The sequence below is a fragment of the Phyllobates terribilis genome, unplaced genomic scaffold, assembly GCF_046119375.1.
Source record: "Phyllobates terribilis strain yellow unplaced genomic scaffold, ASM4611937v1 Scaffold_7595__1_contigs__length_36623, whole genome shotgun sequence".
In the NCBI taxonomy this organism is placed as follows: Eukaryota; Metazoa; Chordata; class Amphibia; order Anura; family Dendrobatidae; genus Phyllobates; species Phyllobates terribilis.
The window spans coordinates 21,115-36,624 of NW_027370335.1; the positions used below are offsets into that span (position 1 = coordinate 21,115).

Below are 15,510 nucleotides of genomic sequence, written 5' to 3' on the forward strand. Positions count from 1 at the left end.
ATTGATGACAATACTATATTCCGTGATGACAATAGTATTGTCATCACAGTTCAGAAGCATTACCTAGTCTTGATTTCCTCTCCAACTGTTTTATAAAGGTTTAGAACGGTTGGCACATCGAACATCAAATGAGCATGTATGAGTTTCGTTAAATTTCCTAATCTCAAAGTTTACACTCCCTTTTAAGACAGCAGCCCATAACCTCCAATTGCAGTCCTTATCAACACATCTAAGCTTGATTAGGTTAGGTTCTGATTTATAAACCCTGTATCCAAAGTTCTTTTGAATGCCTAGATTGCGAATAGCAGCCTGCAACTCTTCTTTACTGTCAAAACATTGACCAACATGCATAAAATCCTTCCCAATCTGAGCATATTGATTACAGTTGTTACTCATATAATTGTAATCAATAGCTTCTAAACCTTCTTCAACTTCATCAATAGTTTCTAAAGCTTTTTCAGGAAAATTAATCATGCATAGTTGGTTGCGTATCTTTCTATCATGCAATGAAACATGCAATGGTAAACCCCACAACACGCTGGGTGATTCGTTGATAGCCTTGAATGAATCAAAATCGTCCTCTCCATCTACAACATATGGGCTTCTTAACTTTTGAGAAGGATGCAAATGACTTAATAAAAGCTCACTAGCTTCAACATTGAGTTTGAATCTATCAATTATCTTCAATTTAATATCATCTAGTTGCATCCCGTCATCAATGATAAATGCTTTCGAGGTGATGTCTCCATCGTAATGGATATATGCATCATGCATCTTCCACACACCTCCACACAAAACTGTTAATACCTTCATCTTCAACACACCAAATCTAAAAGATAAAAAACACCAACCATTAGTGTCATCAAGTATATAATTATTGTCATCATATAGAAAATTGCAAGTTTCATTGTCCACTAAAACAATTATTTTCATCAAACCTTACTACCACTATTGTCATCAACAAATAGTGGTACAATTATTGTCATTGAACAATTATTCTCATCAATACTTACTACCACTAATGTTGAAGATTTTAGTACATATTGTCAGCAACAGGACATTAGTACATATTGTCAGCAACAAGACATCTGACATATTGTCAGCAACAGGACATTTGTACATATTGTCATCAACAGAAACATCTGTACATATTGTCAGCAACACAACACCGATATTGTCATCAACCAATTATTGTCAGCAACACAACACCGATATTGTCATCAACCAATTATTGTCAGCAACACAACATCTGTACATATTGTCAGCAACACAACATCTGTACATATTGTCAGCAACACAAACATCTGTACATATTGTCAGCAACACAAACATCTGTACATATTTTCAGCAACACAAACATCGGTACATATTGTCATCAAACAATTCAAACAATTATTGTCATCAATCAATATTGTCATCAAACAATTCAAACAATTATTGTCATCGAACAATTATTTTCAGCTATACTTACTACCACTAATGTGGAAGATTTTGGTACATATTGTCAGCAATAGGACATCAGTACATATTGTCAGCAACACAAGATTGATATTGTCATCAACCTTTTTTTGAGCGGTTTGCGATCCACTGTATTGAGCAACTATATCTAGAGCGGATTCAGTCCACTGTTCGAAAGATCCCGAGCGCAGCGAGGGATCCAGACGCGAGCGAAGCGAATGAGCGACCGAGTCGGTGAGAGGGAACGTGATCGAGTCGGAGCGTGATCGAGTCAGAGAGATCGAGTCGGAACGATCGAGTCGGAGAGATCGAGTCGGAACGATCGAGTTGGAGAGATCGAGTCGAGTCGGAGCGATCGAGCGTGATCGAGTCTGAGCGTTAGAGAGCGATCCAGTCCAGCCGGAGCCGTTCGAGCGTGATCGAGTGGGAGCCTGAGAGTGTGATCGAGTGAGAAGGAGAGAGAACGAATTTCGTTGAAATGAAGGAAGCGGCTGATTTAGGGTTAGATATAAAGGGGTCAAATACTTATTTACTTAAATAAGAGATGTAATTGCTTGTGATAAGTATGTATAGGGGGTACTTACAAAAAACACCCTAGAAAATATTATCATAATTTACATATTTTAGTAATTTACATATTAAAATATTCTCGTGCGTGCCACGGACATACACGAGTAATTAATAATAACTAAATTCTTTGATAATACAAATCCCGCAAGGCAGGGGTATTACACTAGTTAAGCTACATAAGACGAGAATTAAGTCATATAATGAACATCTAATCAAGTATAGACAAGCAAATAAACAATTTGAAAGGCGTAATTTGAAGTATAAATCCTAGAAAAACGATAAGCAGCAGATGGCTGAAGCTGGGAGGAAGAACACTAAATTTCAAGATTAATATTTTGTCTCAATAAAAAATGAGAAATATCACTTATTATCAATAAAACAAAAGAAATTCTAAAACCAAATATGAAAAAGTTATATATTTAACACCACCATAAAATTAAAATTATTTTATTTACTTTTGAAGGTGAAGTTTTTTTCGTTACATTCCTTAAAAATTCAGGTTATTTTATTTAATCTTACAATTATTTTTTGAAAGTCATTAAGGCTTTGTTTTAAAAAAAGGGGTTTGTTCGGCATGGTGGATTGAAACTAGACTTGAAATTGAATTAATAGTTGGAGTTAGAGCTTAATGACTTGTTGGAGATGGATAAGGTATTTCGTTTAATTTTCATTAAAAACTAATTGATTTTTCGGTATTAAAAACTGTAACTTTAAGTTAAAATGGTAAAAAAAATTAAAAAGATATAATTAATATGATGATTTCTATCATTAATTTTAATTAGAAATAAAAATCGATAAAAAGATTTGCCAAGATATTGTAATCTTCCTTAAGATTGGGTAGCATATTAACGAATCCAGGTGCATTAAACTTGTTAAGTCAATTTAATATTATTTTTCTAAATACTAAATGAAGGTAATCTGAGATCATGCTTGAAGTTGTACAAGCCAGCAATAATGCAAGAAAAAAGAGGCATACTTCTTGATATACTTGACCAGTCATCTCGATATACAGATTCAAACAAAGTTCATCAAATCCATGAGTAATGGTTATCACTCTTTCCACTCATAAGGAGCACGATCAACCACCAAATAATCTCCACGTATATCCTTTGCAACTCGAATATCATCATCTAGATATACAGATTCAAACCTGCAACATATATACTCACCACTTTCAATTCAACCAAACAACACACACAAAAAATGGCGTAAATTATTGCTTACCATCCTTGTCCGAATGGTGGCAATGGGAGATCCCAATCCTTCCCACGCAACACCGCACTTGTAAATCTAACCACAAACAGAAAATCCAATAAGGAAGAGATGAAATCAAGCACTGGCAGAAAAAGTGAAATGATAACGGAAGAGTAACCTGAAATTGACTCTCTGATTGGAGGCGATTTCGATACCGGATCTCACGAAGAAGACACCAGAGGGCGGGAAGGTGATGACATTGTTGAGAGTAAGAGTATCGACGTCAATCACCTGTAAAACGTCGCCGGCTTTGGTGCCGAACAATCCGGCGTTCTGAACGATGAACAGCTGCTCTTTCTCGGTGGTCCACATCATCCGCCATGTCCCGGAGAGAGAGGAGCCGGTGGTGACCGAGTCCTTGCCTAGAGTCGCGAGGTCTTCGATTGCTTGTATGATTTCAGATCGGATTTTAGGGTTTTGCTGCGATTTTAGGCCGCGATCCTGGTCGGCGATGAGAGTGAGAAGATTGGATTTGGTGGCGGAGGAGGTGAGAGACGATCTAGGAATTGGAAATTTCGAGCGTTGAGATTTTATACGGTATGGGAATTTGAAGGGAGCTTGGGAATTGGCGGCAAAATTCAGCGCCTGATGAGCGTGAACCGCCATTTTCTTATCTTATTCTTCCCCAAATTCGGTACTCTGTTTTTGTTTCACTAGTGTTCTTGATAGCCATTTCTGTGGCTCCTCTTTTCCATCTCAAATTTTTGGGCCTTTGGGAAATCAAAAAAAAAAAAAAAAAACTCACACCCAATTTTAGCATATAAAATTTTCTTAGTAAGGCTTTGTTAGACGTGTGTAAAATTTATTTATAAAAAGAGTTTTAATAATAAATATGTTTAATTAAAAGTATGTTTTATAAAAAAATGTGTAATTTTTTTAATAAATTAGAGAATAAAATGAAATTTATTTAATTACACATTTCGAAAACAATAAAAATACTTATTTAAAATAATGTCTTTATAAATAATAAATACACTTATCAGTCTAAATTAAACAAATCAGAAAAATATTTGGATAACAAGCATATTATCTTAAGAATTAGCACTTCCAATTTAGATGCTGACACTTGAAAGGCTGAGAACTAACATTCAAGTATTTAACTGACAAAGGTTACATTAATATTTTAGGCCCAAACAAAAAGATGTTTTCTTTCCCTTTATTTCTATTTGTAAATACTTGTCCATACAAATTAAATTAAGATTGAAATTTCTTTTCTTAAATAATCCTATTAAGTATTATTGAAAATATAAAAAACAATGTCTAGAAAAATAAAATAATTTTAATATAATAATTATATACGAATAAATGTGATAAATAAGGAGAAAATTGGTCAATTAACATGTATTTGTATCCAATAAAATTACTCTAAAATAATTATCTCCGAAAGAAATATTTATTTTAATACATAAAACACATACAAGAAATTAAGAAATATTACCTTAAGGAATAGCAATGAAACGACCTTTGAAAGACCAGGGACCAACTGAAAATCTTTAAATGAGAAAAAAGTTTAGGACCAACCACGTACTTAACCCTTTTTTGTTAATAGAAGTACCGTCCATTTTTCTGTTTCTTTTTCACGTCTGACGATGCATTTTAACGATGCATGTTTTCTATCATATATATATCTAAATATATTAATGTACAAATTTTAAAATTTGATATTTTTAAAATATTTATTAAGACGAATCGAACAAGAACACTCACGACTATATTCTTACCTATATATTGAAAAATATTAGCAAGATTCAGAGAGAGAGTAACATTCTAGAAATTGAGCTGAATTTGAAACCCAACACAGCAGCAAGGGAGTCAATTGACAATGATAAAACAGACCTTAACTATCAAAAATTATACTCTGAATTCCGTTGAGTAAGTAAAGAATCAAAACATCCTTATCCTGCACTACTCATACTCATAGAAGAGTCAGAAACAGAATGCATAAGAAAAGGAAGTATAAAACCAACCCTGTCCCTATTCGTCTACAAGCTTGAGCCCCCAAGTAATATCCTCACAGTGCCTAACATGCGGCAGAATCGCGCCAGTATCAGTCCCCCTCTTCTCCTTACAATCCCAGAAAGGAGGAGCATGGAAGCACGGCTCCATTGACACAGCCCTGACACACGCAGGCTCCGGCGTTGTATAGTTTTCAGCCTTGGTCAATATCCATGGCTTCAGCCCTCCAAGGCTCTGCGCTACATACCCGAACGTGGACCAAGCGCTCGTGATCAGCTTATCACTCAAACTCAACAGATACATCTCTGCTAACGCCTTCCTGTTATGGTTCTTCTTGTTGCTCTGCTGAAACTCCTCGTGGCTTGGCTGGAAGAAACTCACCACCTCCCCTGTAATGGCGGAGTGCTCCCAGTATAGATCTTTTAGGGTTTCGTAGTACCCTGATTTCAACGATGTTAATAGCACCGCTTTTGATTTATCTGACTTCGAAACTGGTATGGTTTCGTCGGGTTCGAATTCAGGGAGTAGATTCTCTTGGATTGCGCATTTCAGAATCTGATCTTTAACATGAGGAAATGCAATGTCGCCGGTGTCGAAAACCCTAATCTGCATACCGATTCTCTCGTCTGCTTTAGCTAGATACGAATCGTAGTATCTTGTGATCAAACCCCATACTTGATTCGTCGGGTGGAAAAGATACCTTCCGAGATGGTGAAAAAGCGCGACTTTTTCAGGGAATAGTTTGCTCAGCTCGTCCTTTAAAGATGGTATCAGAAACAGAGAAGGGACGAAGTAGTTATCGGTTTTCATTATCACCCACGGAACCTTACCGAGAATGAGCTGTTCTTGCTCGCAGAAGAAGAGTTTATCTTGATCATTGTAATCGTGCACCAGATGGACGTACAGATAAGATGGTACTGTTTCTGAGGAAGAGTAGAGGTTGTTCTTGAGCATGTATCCATGGCACTGAGGAGATTTCTGCGTGAAGGTGGTGAACTGTTTCTTTAATGGGAAGTCGTTAGGGAGAAACCAGGAGGCTTCTGGGAATGGCTCGCATAGGAGATCGGTTAAAATCGGCGCCTGGATCGATTAGGAGGACTCGGTTTGTGAGGAGAGCGTAGAGGAAAGCTGACGCGATTGTTAAGATTCTGTTGCCTAAGCCGCTGAAGGATATCCAGACGAGGTAGTTGCAGTCGGTTGGAGCGGCGGTTGAGCCCGATTTGAGTTGGTTTAGGGCTTCTGTGTAGGGTTTTGTGTTGGGCCCACAACGGTTATGGAGATGTTCGTAGCTTCTTAGTTTGGAGAGGAGGTGTGGAGATGGTTTGTAGGGTGAGGGTTTTCGGTAGGAGGAGGATTGATATCTGCTTAGGCAGGAGGATTTGTTGAAGCCGGGGATAAGAAGACCGTCAAGCAGACTCTTCAATGTTGATTCATCATGTAATGAACCTGCAAATGTTCAAAGCCATGATTATGTCCATACAACAGTCTGAAGACAGTGAACATCAACAATTCTACATCTACATTCTATAGTTAATATTGCAATATGCAATGACAGAAGGATCAACATACTGGAATTGTACAATGAAACTCAAAACATGAAAAAGGCTAGCTGATCTGAACTGCCATAGATCTTAATCACCACTTTACCAGTCACATTTTAGCAAGAGAATCAGATCACAGATTCATATCTTTCTACTATCTCCTAGTTCCTACATATATAGCATGAAAAGAGAATCAGATCAGTTGGTCTTGATAAAGAAAAGTCATCAATGATCAGTTATGCATCCGAGTTCGCCAAAATGTCACAATAAACGGAAGAAAGCAAAATATCAAAGAAAATTTCACCTGTCGAATCCGAATTAATTATCAAAGGAGGTTTGGACTCCAAAACCCTAGCATCAGCAAACGGCAATGTCCGATCGGAGCGGGGGCTCCGGAAGACGAATGAGACAGCAGCGAGAAGTGGGAGAATCAGCAGTAGAGCACCGAATGATTTCAGGAATCCGGCGCCATTGAAGCCGAGACGCTTCTCGGCGGCGATTCGAGAGACGCTGATGGAGGAGCTCTGATTTGAAGAGTGGGAAGGGGACAGACGTTTTCTTATAGCGCTGAGATCCATACAAGACATCTGCTTCTTCCTCTTCTTCTTGTTATTCAACTCTCCAGCACCGACACCATAATCGCGATTGATGTCTACTCGAAGCTAATGTACTGAATCAATTTGAGGTTTGTGGAAACCGAAATTCGGAGTAAAAATGGGGTTAACTCCAGAGTGATCTTCTCGTCTGGTCTGTCCGATTAGAAATCAAATCTGGCAGAAATGGAGGAAAATTTTGGGTTTTTTTTTGTCTGATTTTTAATTAGTCCGTGAGGTGATGTCAAGGTGGAAACATGGTTAGAAGTGGTAGAACATTCTGCCTAGAGAAAAAGACATAACGACCCTTTTGAGAAAGAGTTTTAAAAGTAGGAGGCTATTTTTCATGATAAGTTGTACTACCTCCGTCCCCATTTAAAGATCCCGTTTAGTGTTTTCTAAACAATTTAAGGAATTGTGAAGGAGAAATTAAATAGGAGAGAGAAAAATGAAAATTGTAATGATTAGAGGAGAGAGATAGAGAGAAGAAAAATAGGGGTAATTTAATAAAGAGAGATGGTGTGTAAAAGTGTATTGGGATATGTAAAAGTGCATTGAGAAAGTAAATTTTGGGTTTAAAAAAATTCTAAAAATGGCAAATGGGACTTATATTTTGGGACGCCGGATTAGGAAAGTGGGATCTTTATAAAGGAACGGAGGGAGTACTAAATTAGAATATGGTAAGTAATAGGAGCATCAAATTAAATCAGTAATGTTTTTTAAAATTTATTAAAAATGGTATTTTTTTTAAATAGAGAGATATGTTAATGACAAGGTTAAGATTAGAAATAAGGAAAATGTTCTTCTCTACAAACTAACACCACATAAAATCCAAAATATCTATGCTCTTCTCTCGTCTCCTCGTCCCTCTCGATTTCTCGATGAAGCTTCGAATTCTGCCCTCCGATCGAATACGGTAGCTCTCCCTGTCGCGTTGTTGTTGTACCTTGCCGGAGATGACTCACACTAGCAGCAACAACTCGAAATGGAGATGGAGGACAACAGTTCAAATGTTTCAGGTAACTATTTGATTACTCCTTCAAAATTCGTATTTATATTTTCGTTTTCTTTTATTACTTGTTGTGCTTATGAATAATCGTTGATTTGATAGTATTTCAATGCTATGGTTGATAAAACTTGGTGGAAATTTCTTGTTAGGGTTCATAGCTGTGAAACACCATTAAAACTGCGAAATTGTATTTGAATGGGACAATTGTTGTTATGAAATTGTCTAATTGCGTGGGTAAATTGATTGGGGAAATCGATTTGGTTGTTAATGTTCAAGTGTTAATCTATTTTTCACATTTCTTCATGATTTATACATCAATGTTCATTTTCTTATTCATTATTATAGTGTAAAGTTGTAAGGATACATGTGTTATCTCTATGACTCGTTGTTCATTGTATACTACTCAATCTTCATTGTATAGTACTCATTGTTCATTGTTTGTGGTTCATAAACACTTTGTGGATCGTGTGATTTATGTACTTAATCTAACTAAAGAATGGTTCTTTTATGCGGAAAAGATTAAGACTTTTAATACAATGAATTCCAAAACAATCTTCTTTATTGATTCTCTTAGAGTTTACAACTTCAAGGCGAAACACAGTTTCTAGTTTGTCTTCCTAAACTCTCCTAGATATTGCCTAAACTCTAAATCAACAAAGATAATTTCAATGAATGAACAACCCTTTCTAATTCGTTAAACTGAGCTATTTATACTAAAGGCATAATCGTCAGGAACTAATCTACTAAAAGCTATATAATCTAATTAAATAATACTATGAATCATAACAGAAACTCAAAGATAACAAAGTAGCTCTAACAACCTAGATTGTGAATCTAGGAGATCTTGTAAAAACTCTATCTTTCCCTTTATAGGAACTGGGAAGATATCTTTCCTCTTTTACGTGCTCGGTTCCCTTCCTTGTCACTTGGTTTCCTTTAGCGCATCACTCTCTTGTGTTATACGGAACCTTATTTGCTCGATTCTCTTGACTATGGTACTCAGTTCGCTAACTTTGGTACTCGGTTCCCTAACTCTGGTGAAGCGCTTTCAATGCGTTGTTTCTCTTCTCGCTTTAGTCGCTTTAGCTTCCTAACTCAAACTCGTTAATTCCTTTGCTCCAATGGACTAATTTGATCAAAGGCCTATTAATATCCTGCAATAACTCACTCAAGGTAGACATTAGTAAATAAAAATATTTGCGATCATTAAAAGTGAGAGATCGTAGGTTATAGTGACTATGATCTAGTTCCTATAACCCAACAATTCCCCCTTTTTTAATAATGACAAACATAGAATCTTGGCATAGATATATACGATTAGCCAAAGGAGTTGAGAAAGAAATAATCATTGATTTCCCCTTAACCTATGAACAATTTGCACTTATTGCCCTTTTGAACTTACCACGAGTGTTAGTTCCCCCTTAATTAAATAACTCATATGCATGTATTATTCCCCTTTTTGACATCATTTAAAAGGACATGCTCAATATTAAACAAGGAAAAATAAGCATAGCACGTGCGTGCCCTCTAGAGAAATGATTAAGTGATGCATATGAAAACAGTCAAGTGAGTCGCTCCTTGTAAAAACTATAGCAAGCAATCATTTAAACACAAAAGCACACTTAGTATATTAATAAGAAAGTAATAAGAGCACAAAATACATATGGATAAGAGAGAGCTTTTGGATTCCTAAGGAGTTCTAAGTTCAGGGAATGGGCCCTGATTCAAGTCCTTCTATTCGTCTTCATAATCACTTAGATGATCTTCTTTTAGAGGGCCTACCATAAGGGCCTTGATGTGATGGATGTGCTAGACAATCATCTTCATTGTTGCAATCGATTCCTATTGTTCGACGAGTAGTATCAAAAATCGACATGTCATGAACAGAAAGCGACTCTCACAGTGACGGTAAGAAAAATCCCGGATTAAAACCTAAGTTTGGATTTCGACCTAGATACTAGTGTTTTTACTATGTTTATTTGATGTTTTTGCACTTTCTTTTTAGATTTTGACCTAGAAAACTAAAAATGATGTTTTTTTAGTTTAAAAATGAAGTTTTATTGTTTGTTTTAGGGTTTTGACCTAGAAATTAGAGTTGATGTAATGTTCTGGTGTGCATGAGATTACAGAACCTGGAATATGCATGAAAAAACAACTGAGATATGTCCATTAAAAAATAGTAGAATGTTCCATAGTTTGAAGTTGCATGAACCTTAATAAAATATCTCAGGATTTCGACGTAGAATTTAGAGTTGAAATGATGTTCTGTTGTGGATGAGATTGCATGACCTAAAAATCTGCATCAAAACTGAGACATGTTCATTCAAATAGGAGAATGTTCCATACTTCAAGATTCTATGAATCTTAAGAAGTCAGCATTTTACTTAGAATTTAGAGTTTGATATGATGTTCTGATGTGGATGTGAGTGCAGTTACCAAAGAAAGTGGGGGACAAAAAAAATAAAGGTTCATGAAATTGACAAACTGGATCACAACTATCAAGTATGAAGTTCATATAAAAGAATAATTCAACTTCAAAAAAATGCTGAAGATATAACTTATATTTTTCTAAATTGACATATTTATTATTACATGATTCATCTAGGTAGCAAAGACGCATCTTCAAAAATAGCAGTATATGTGTCTTCGCAAGAAGAATTAAAAGTTTGTCCACAAAACCAAGAGGCACAAGAGAAGGCAAAGGACTCTGAAAGTTTAAACTTAGAGGTTCGGGAGAAAAAGAAAGGAAAGAAGGAAGAAATTGGAAAAATGCTTGGCAAGAGACAATGAATAGATCAGATCGAAGTGGGAGGTAAAAGGAAAGCAGTGAAACAAGAAATTGATGACAATGGATTCCCAAAATTACTTACCTGAAACATTCCAAAGATGTTTGTTGAGACGATAATTGTCCTAAATGAAGATCAGAAAAACTTGGTGAGACAATGGGGTTTGGAGATCTTTTAAATCTGAAATTCATTAAAGTCCCGACTACAATGGCTTATTGGATCTTAGATAATTATGCCGAGGTGAGATGCGCGATAAGAATGAAAGGTGGAGGCTGTTAGTTATATGAACTAGCCCCTTAGTTCGTATAACTGATAATGCTTTAGTTTTAATGATAACAAACTACCTTATGAACTAATATGTCTATTGAATGAGATATCGCAGGAAATAGATAGGCCTTTGAGTTACTTAGGAAGATTAAGTGTGGAAAGCAACGAGAGCAAGAGAAGAGACAAGAGCGAGTTCAGCGAGAAGACTAGCGCTCAAGGCGCTTAGATAGGAGCAAGGGAACCGAAGAATACTGAAGGGGACCGAACATGGAGAGCGAAGGATCGAGCTGCACAAAGTAACACGCTTTACAAGAAGGACGCGCTCAAGGGGACCAAAGACGCTCAAGGGGACCGAGCGCGTATTTATGGAAAGAAATCTTCCTTGAAGCTAAAGAAGAAAAGAGAGCTAAAGAAGGAAAGAGTTGATTCACCAAGAGATTTACCAGATTCGAGATCTTAACAGTTGAAGCTAGTTTATCATTATATTCGGCTAGTTTAGATTTAATACTTTATTTATTATTATTCACTTGCTTTTAGGTAATTAGTTCCCGGTGATTATGCCATAGTATAAGTATTTTAGTTTATTATCCTTATATTGTGGTTGTCGAACTAGAGAGAAAGAGTTCATCTTGATTTAGAGCTTAGGCAATAGCTAGGAGAGTTGAGAGAAACTAAGAACTGTGTGTTCTCCTAGTAGTTGTAAGTCTCAAAAGAAATCAAATCAACCAACGTTTTGGAATTGAAGTGTTTATTTGTTCTTAGTCTTATATTCCGCACAAAAGATTATATCTTTAGTTAGACTAAGTTCTTCATGATCCACAATTGGTATCAGAACAGGATCCAATTCCACTACGACAATGAAGAACTCAGAGTTCAACCTCGGCATGTCCCTCAACAAACCTCACCAGCTTCGAGAAGGAGAACTTGATTGGTGGATGGGAGTTCACACGACTTTCATCCAAACCCAAGACTACCGATGTTGGAAAATCATAGAACTTGGTGACGAAGTGCTTCTAGAATTGAAGGATAGAAAGGATTGGCAACCAGAGCACTACGCCAAGATGGAGAAGAATTCAAAAGCTCGACAACTGATTCTGTGTGGACTTTCTCGCACAGACATTGACAAGGTCATTGGAATTCCAACTGCCAAAGATATGTGGGAAGCTATCATCTCCATACACAGAGGAAGCAAAGATCAGAAGGACACCAGAAAGTTCACGCTTCAAAGGGAGTTTCAATCCTTCAAACAACTCCCTGGGGAAAGCGTGTCAGCCTGCCAATCGCGCTTCACCATTCTGGTCAACAAACTAACGGCCTCTGGTGTAACCATTCCAGCCTCTGAGCAGACACTGGCTGTCATCTACACTATGAGCAATAAATTCAAGCTCACTCGAAGAATCACACTCATGTCGCCAGGTTGCAAGAAGCTTTCAGTTGTAGACATATTTGGCAAGTTCTTCGACCAAGAAAACGCTAATTTGCTAAAGGGACACAAGATAAAAAAAAGCCACTGGAACAGCGCTGAAGCTTATGAATGTGCTTGAGAAGATGGACATCAATGACGGTGAAGAAGACGATGACGATGATACAAAAATCGCCCTTATGACTAAGATGGTTAAGAAATGGTTCAAGAAGAGAGCTGGACCAGGCGAAGCATCATCATCAGCTAAGCGCGATCTCAAGGAGTAGACATGCTATAACTGCCAAGAGAAGGACCATCTCGCCAAGACGTGCACTAACCCAAAGGTAGAGGTCACTGAGAAGAAGGCGCTTTTCTCAGCTTGGGGAGAAGAAGATGATGAAGCTGATCCTCACGAAGGATTCCAAGGCAAATGTCTCATGGCCGATGCAGAGGCACTCACCTCTGAGGTAAAAACTCCTGATTCTTTTCCTAATCGCTTGAATATGCTTGAAAAGAAAGACCTTATCAATATGATTAAGGGGCTACTAGAGGACACTGAAGTCTTAGAATCTCAAGTCACTGAATATGAAGAGGAAGTTGCTGAACTACGTAGTGAATGTCTTGACCTATCCACTAGGTTAGTTGAGAAAGAGAAGGCCTTAGTAAAATCTAGGGAACTGAGTCTGATGACGAAATCCTGCAAGGGTTGCAAGGGTAAGAAACCTCAAGGGGGGTCGTCAAAGGACCTAGAACTCAAGGTAGAAAGCGACTTAGGGCTAATTCTTACTAAGATCACTGAATTAACTGAATCTGTTAATGAGAAAACAGTGAATCAAACTGTCTTTGTAAAAGCTAGACCGGGATTAGGATATGACGTAGACTCCTCCAAGTGCTTGAGTGCTAGTGAAAAGCTCACCAGAGAATTAAGTGAAAAAAGCTGAAACCTTAGACAAGGCTCTTCAAATATGTAGAAGCAAGAATGAATTCTTAGAGAAAAAGGTTAAGGCACTTGAACAACCAGTAGGGGATGACATCACTAGTTTCATGGGGAAAAGGCTCATAAGATGTATGTGAGCCAAACCCAAGGGAATGCCACAAACATAATAGATCCTAAGATTAAGGATAGGAAGCCCTTTAGACCTGGAAAGGGAAAATATGGCTATGTGAAGTACAAGGAATGGTGCAGGTTATGTGGTAACAATGGTCACACTATACACTCTTGCAAGAAGAAGCAAGCGCTAAGTAAAAAGGCATACAAGTCACCCACTCGCGCTACATGCGAAGTGAGTAGCTTGAATGAAGCTTCTTACCTAGCGATTGCCTCCTCATCTAAAGGCCAAAGGCTCGATCGTAGTACTTCTCCTTATACTAACCAGAATACTAATCCACCCAGAAAAGTTGAGCTTCAGTGGGTTCCAAAAGTTTGATTGCTTATTTACAGGAAAACTTGAGCAGCGAGAGCAAATGGTACATAGACAGTGGCTGCTCATGTCACATGACTGGAGACAAGGAGAGATTAGGAAGTTTTCAAGAATATGATGGTGGAAGCGTATCATTTGGCGTCAAGAGAACTAGAGAAATTACTGGACACGGAAAGGTACATCTGAATGACAAGATAGAGATCCAGATGGTGAATTTTGTGGAGATCCTTCGTTACAACTTCTTAAGTGTATCTCAACTCTGTGATGAGGGACCAAATGAAGTGACCTTCACTACCTCGAAGTGCCTTGTGAGAAATGCTATTGGGGAGATCATCCTAAGGGGGAAGCGAGTCAACAACACTTATATCTTCGACTCCAACTTCATCCCAAAAGGTCACCTTTGTCTCGCTACTATTGAAGATCAAACAGAATTATGGCATCAATGACTAGGGCATGTAAATCTTCATCTTCTACATAAGTTGCATGCAAAGGAGCTAGTTCGTGGTCTGCCTCTCATCAAGATAGACAACTTGACACACTGTGCTAATTGTGTTAAGGGCAAACAAGTATGAACCTCTTTCCAAGCTAAGCAGAACGTCACAAGAAATAAGCCTCTTGAGCTTCTTCACATGGACCTCTGTGGCCCAATGCGCGTTCAAAGTCCTGGTGGAGCACGCTATGTATTTGTGATCGTTGATGACTACTCTAGGTTCATGTGGACCTTATTCCTGCGCTCCAAGGATCAAGCCTCCTCGCGCTTCATAGAGCTAGTCGCCCTACTCGATAATTCTCTATCTCTGAAGATGCGCTCTATAAGATCTGATCATGGAACTGAATTTGAGAATGGTGAGATGTTGAGCTACTGCGTTGAAAGAGGAATTGCTCACGATTTCTCAGCTCCTAGGACACCACAACAGAATGGAGTGGTTGAAAGAAATAATCGAATGCTAGTAGAGATGGCGCACACCATGCTACTTCAAAGCGGTGTCACTCCTTCTCTATGGGTTGACGCGGTGAACACTGCATGCTACATCACCAACAGAGCCTTTCTACGACCTTCTCTAGGCAAGACTCCCTACGAGCTGATCAAGGGGTATCCTCCAAGCATATCTCACTTCAGGGTTTTTGGATGCAAGTGTTACGTGCTGATTATCGGGAAAGATAATTTAGTGAAGTTTGATGCACAAAGTGATGAAGCCATCATTCTTGGCTATGTCCCAGCAAACAAAGCGTACAAGGTCTTCAACCAAAGA

General features: G+C 37.8%; 2 protein-coding genes across 2 annotated transcripts; both read right to left on the minus strand.

Annotated features, from left to right (window-relative positions):
• Positions 1 to 3,078: 3,078 nt before the first annotated feature.
• LOC141251714 (uncharacterized) lies at positions 3,079 to 3,888 on the minus strand. Its single transcript, XM_073670403.1, has 3 exons — positions 3,401 to 3,888; positions 3,253 to 3,318; positions 3,079 to 3,178 (listed from the first exon to the last, which is right to left on the minus strand). The coding sequence occupies exons 1-3, from the start codon at positions 3,886 to 3,888 to the stop codon at positions 3,079 to 3,081; spliced, it is 654 nt and encodes a 217-aa protein (XP_073526504.1).
• A 1,368-nt stretch (positions 3,889 to 5,256) lies between these two features.
• Positions 5,257 to 7,357, minus strand: LOC141251715 (uncharacterized). The gene is given in 3 exon segments (XM_073670404.1): positions 5,257 to 6,309; positions 6,311 to 6,684; positions 7,084 to 7,357. Coding segments are annotated over 3 exon segments (1,701 nt in total).
• Positions 7,358 to 15,510: the final 8,153 nt, after the last annotated feature.

What these genes read in the sequence shown, in the direction of transcription:
- LOC141251714 (XM_073670403.1), bottom strand. Translation starts at nt 3,888, where the DNA reads ATGGCGGTTCACGCTCATCAGGCGCTGAATTTTGCCGCCAATTCCCAA. An exon ending in AATCAGAGAGTCAATTTCAG is followed by an intron (nt 3,319 to 3,400) that starts GTTACTCTTCCG and finishes GTTTGTGGTTAG; the next exon opens with ATTTACAAGTGCGGTGTTGC. An exon ending in CCACCATTCGGACAAGGATG is followed by an intron (nt 3,179 to 3,252) that starts GTAAGCAATAAT and finishes TATATGTTGCAG; the next exon opens with GTTTGAATCTGTATATCTAG.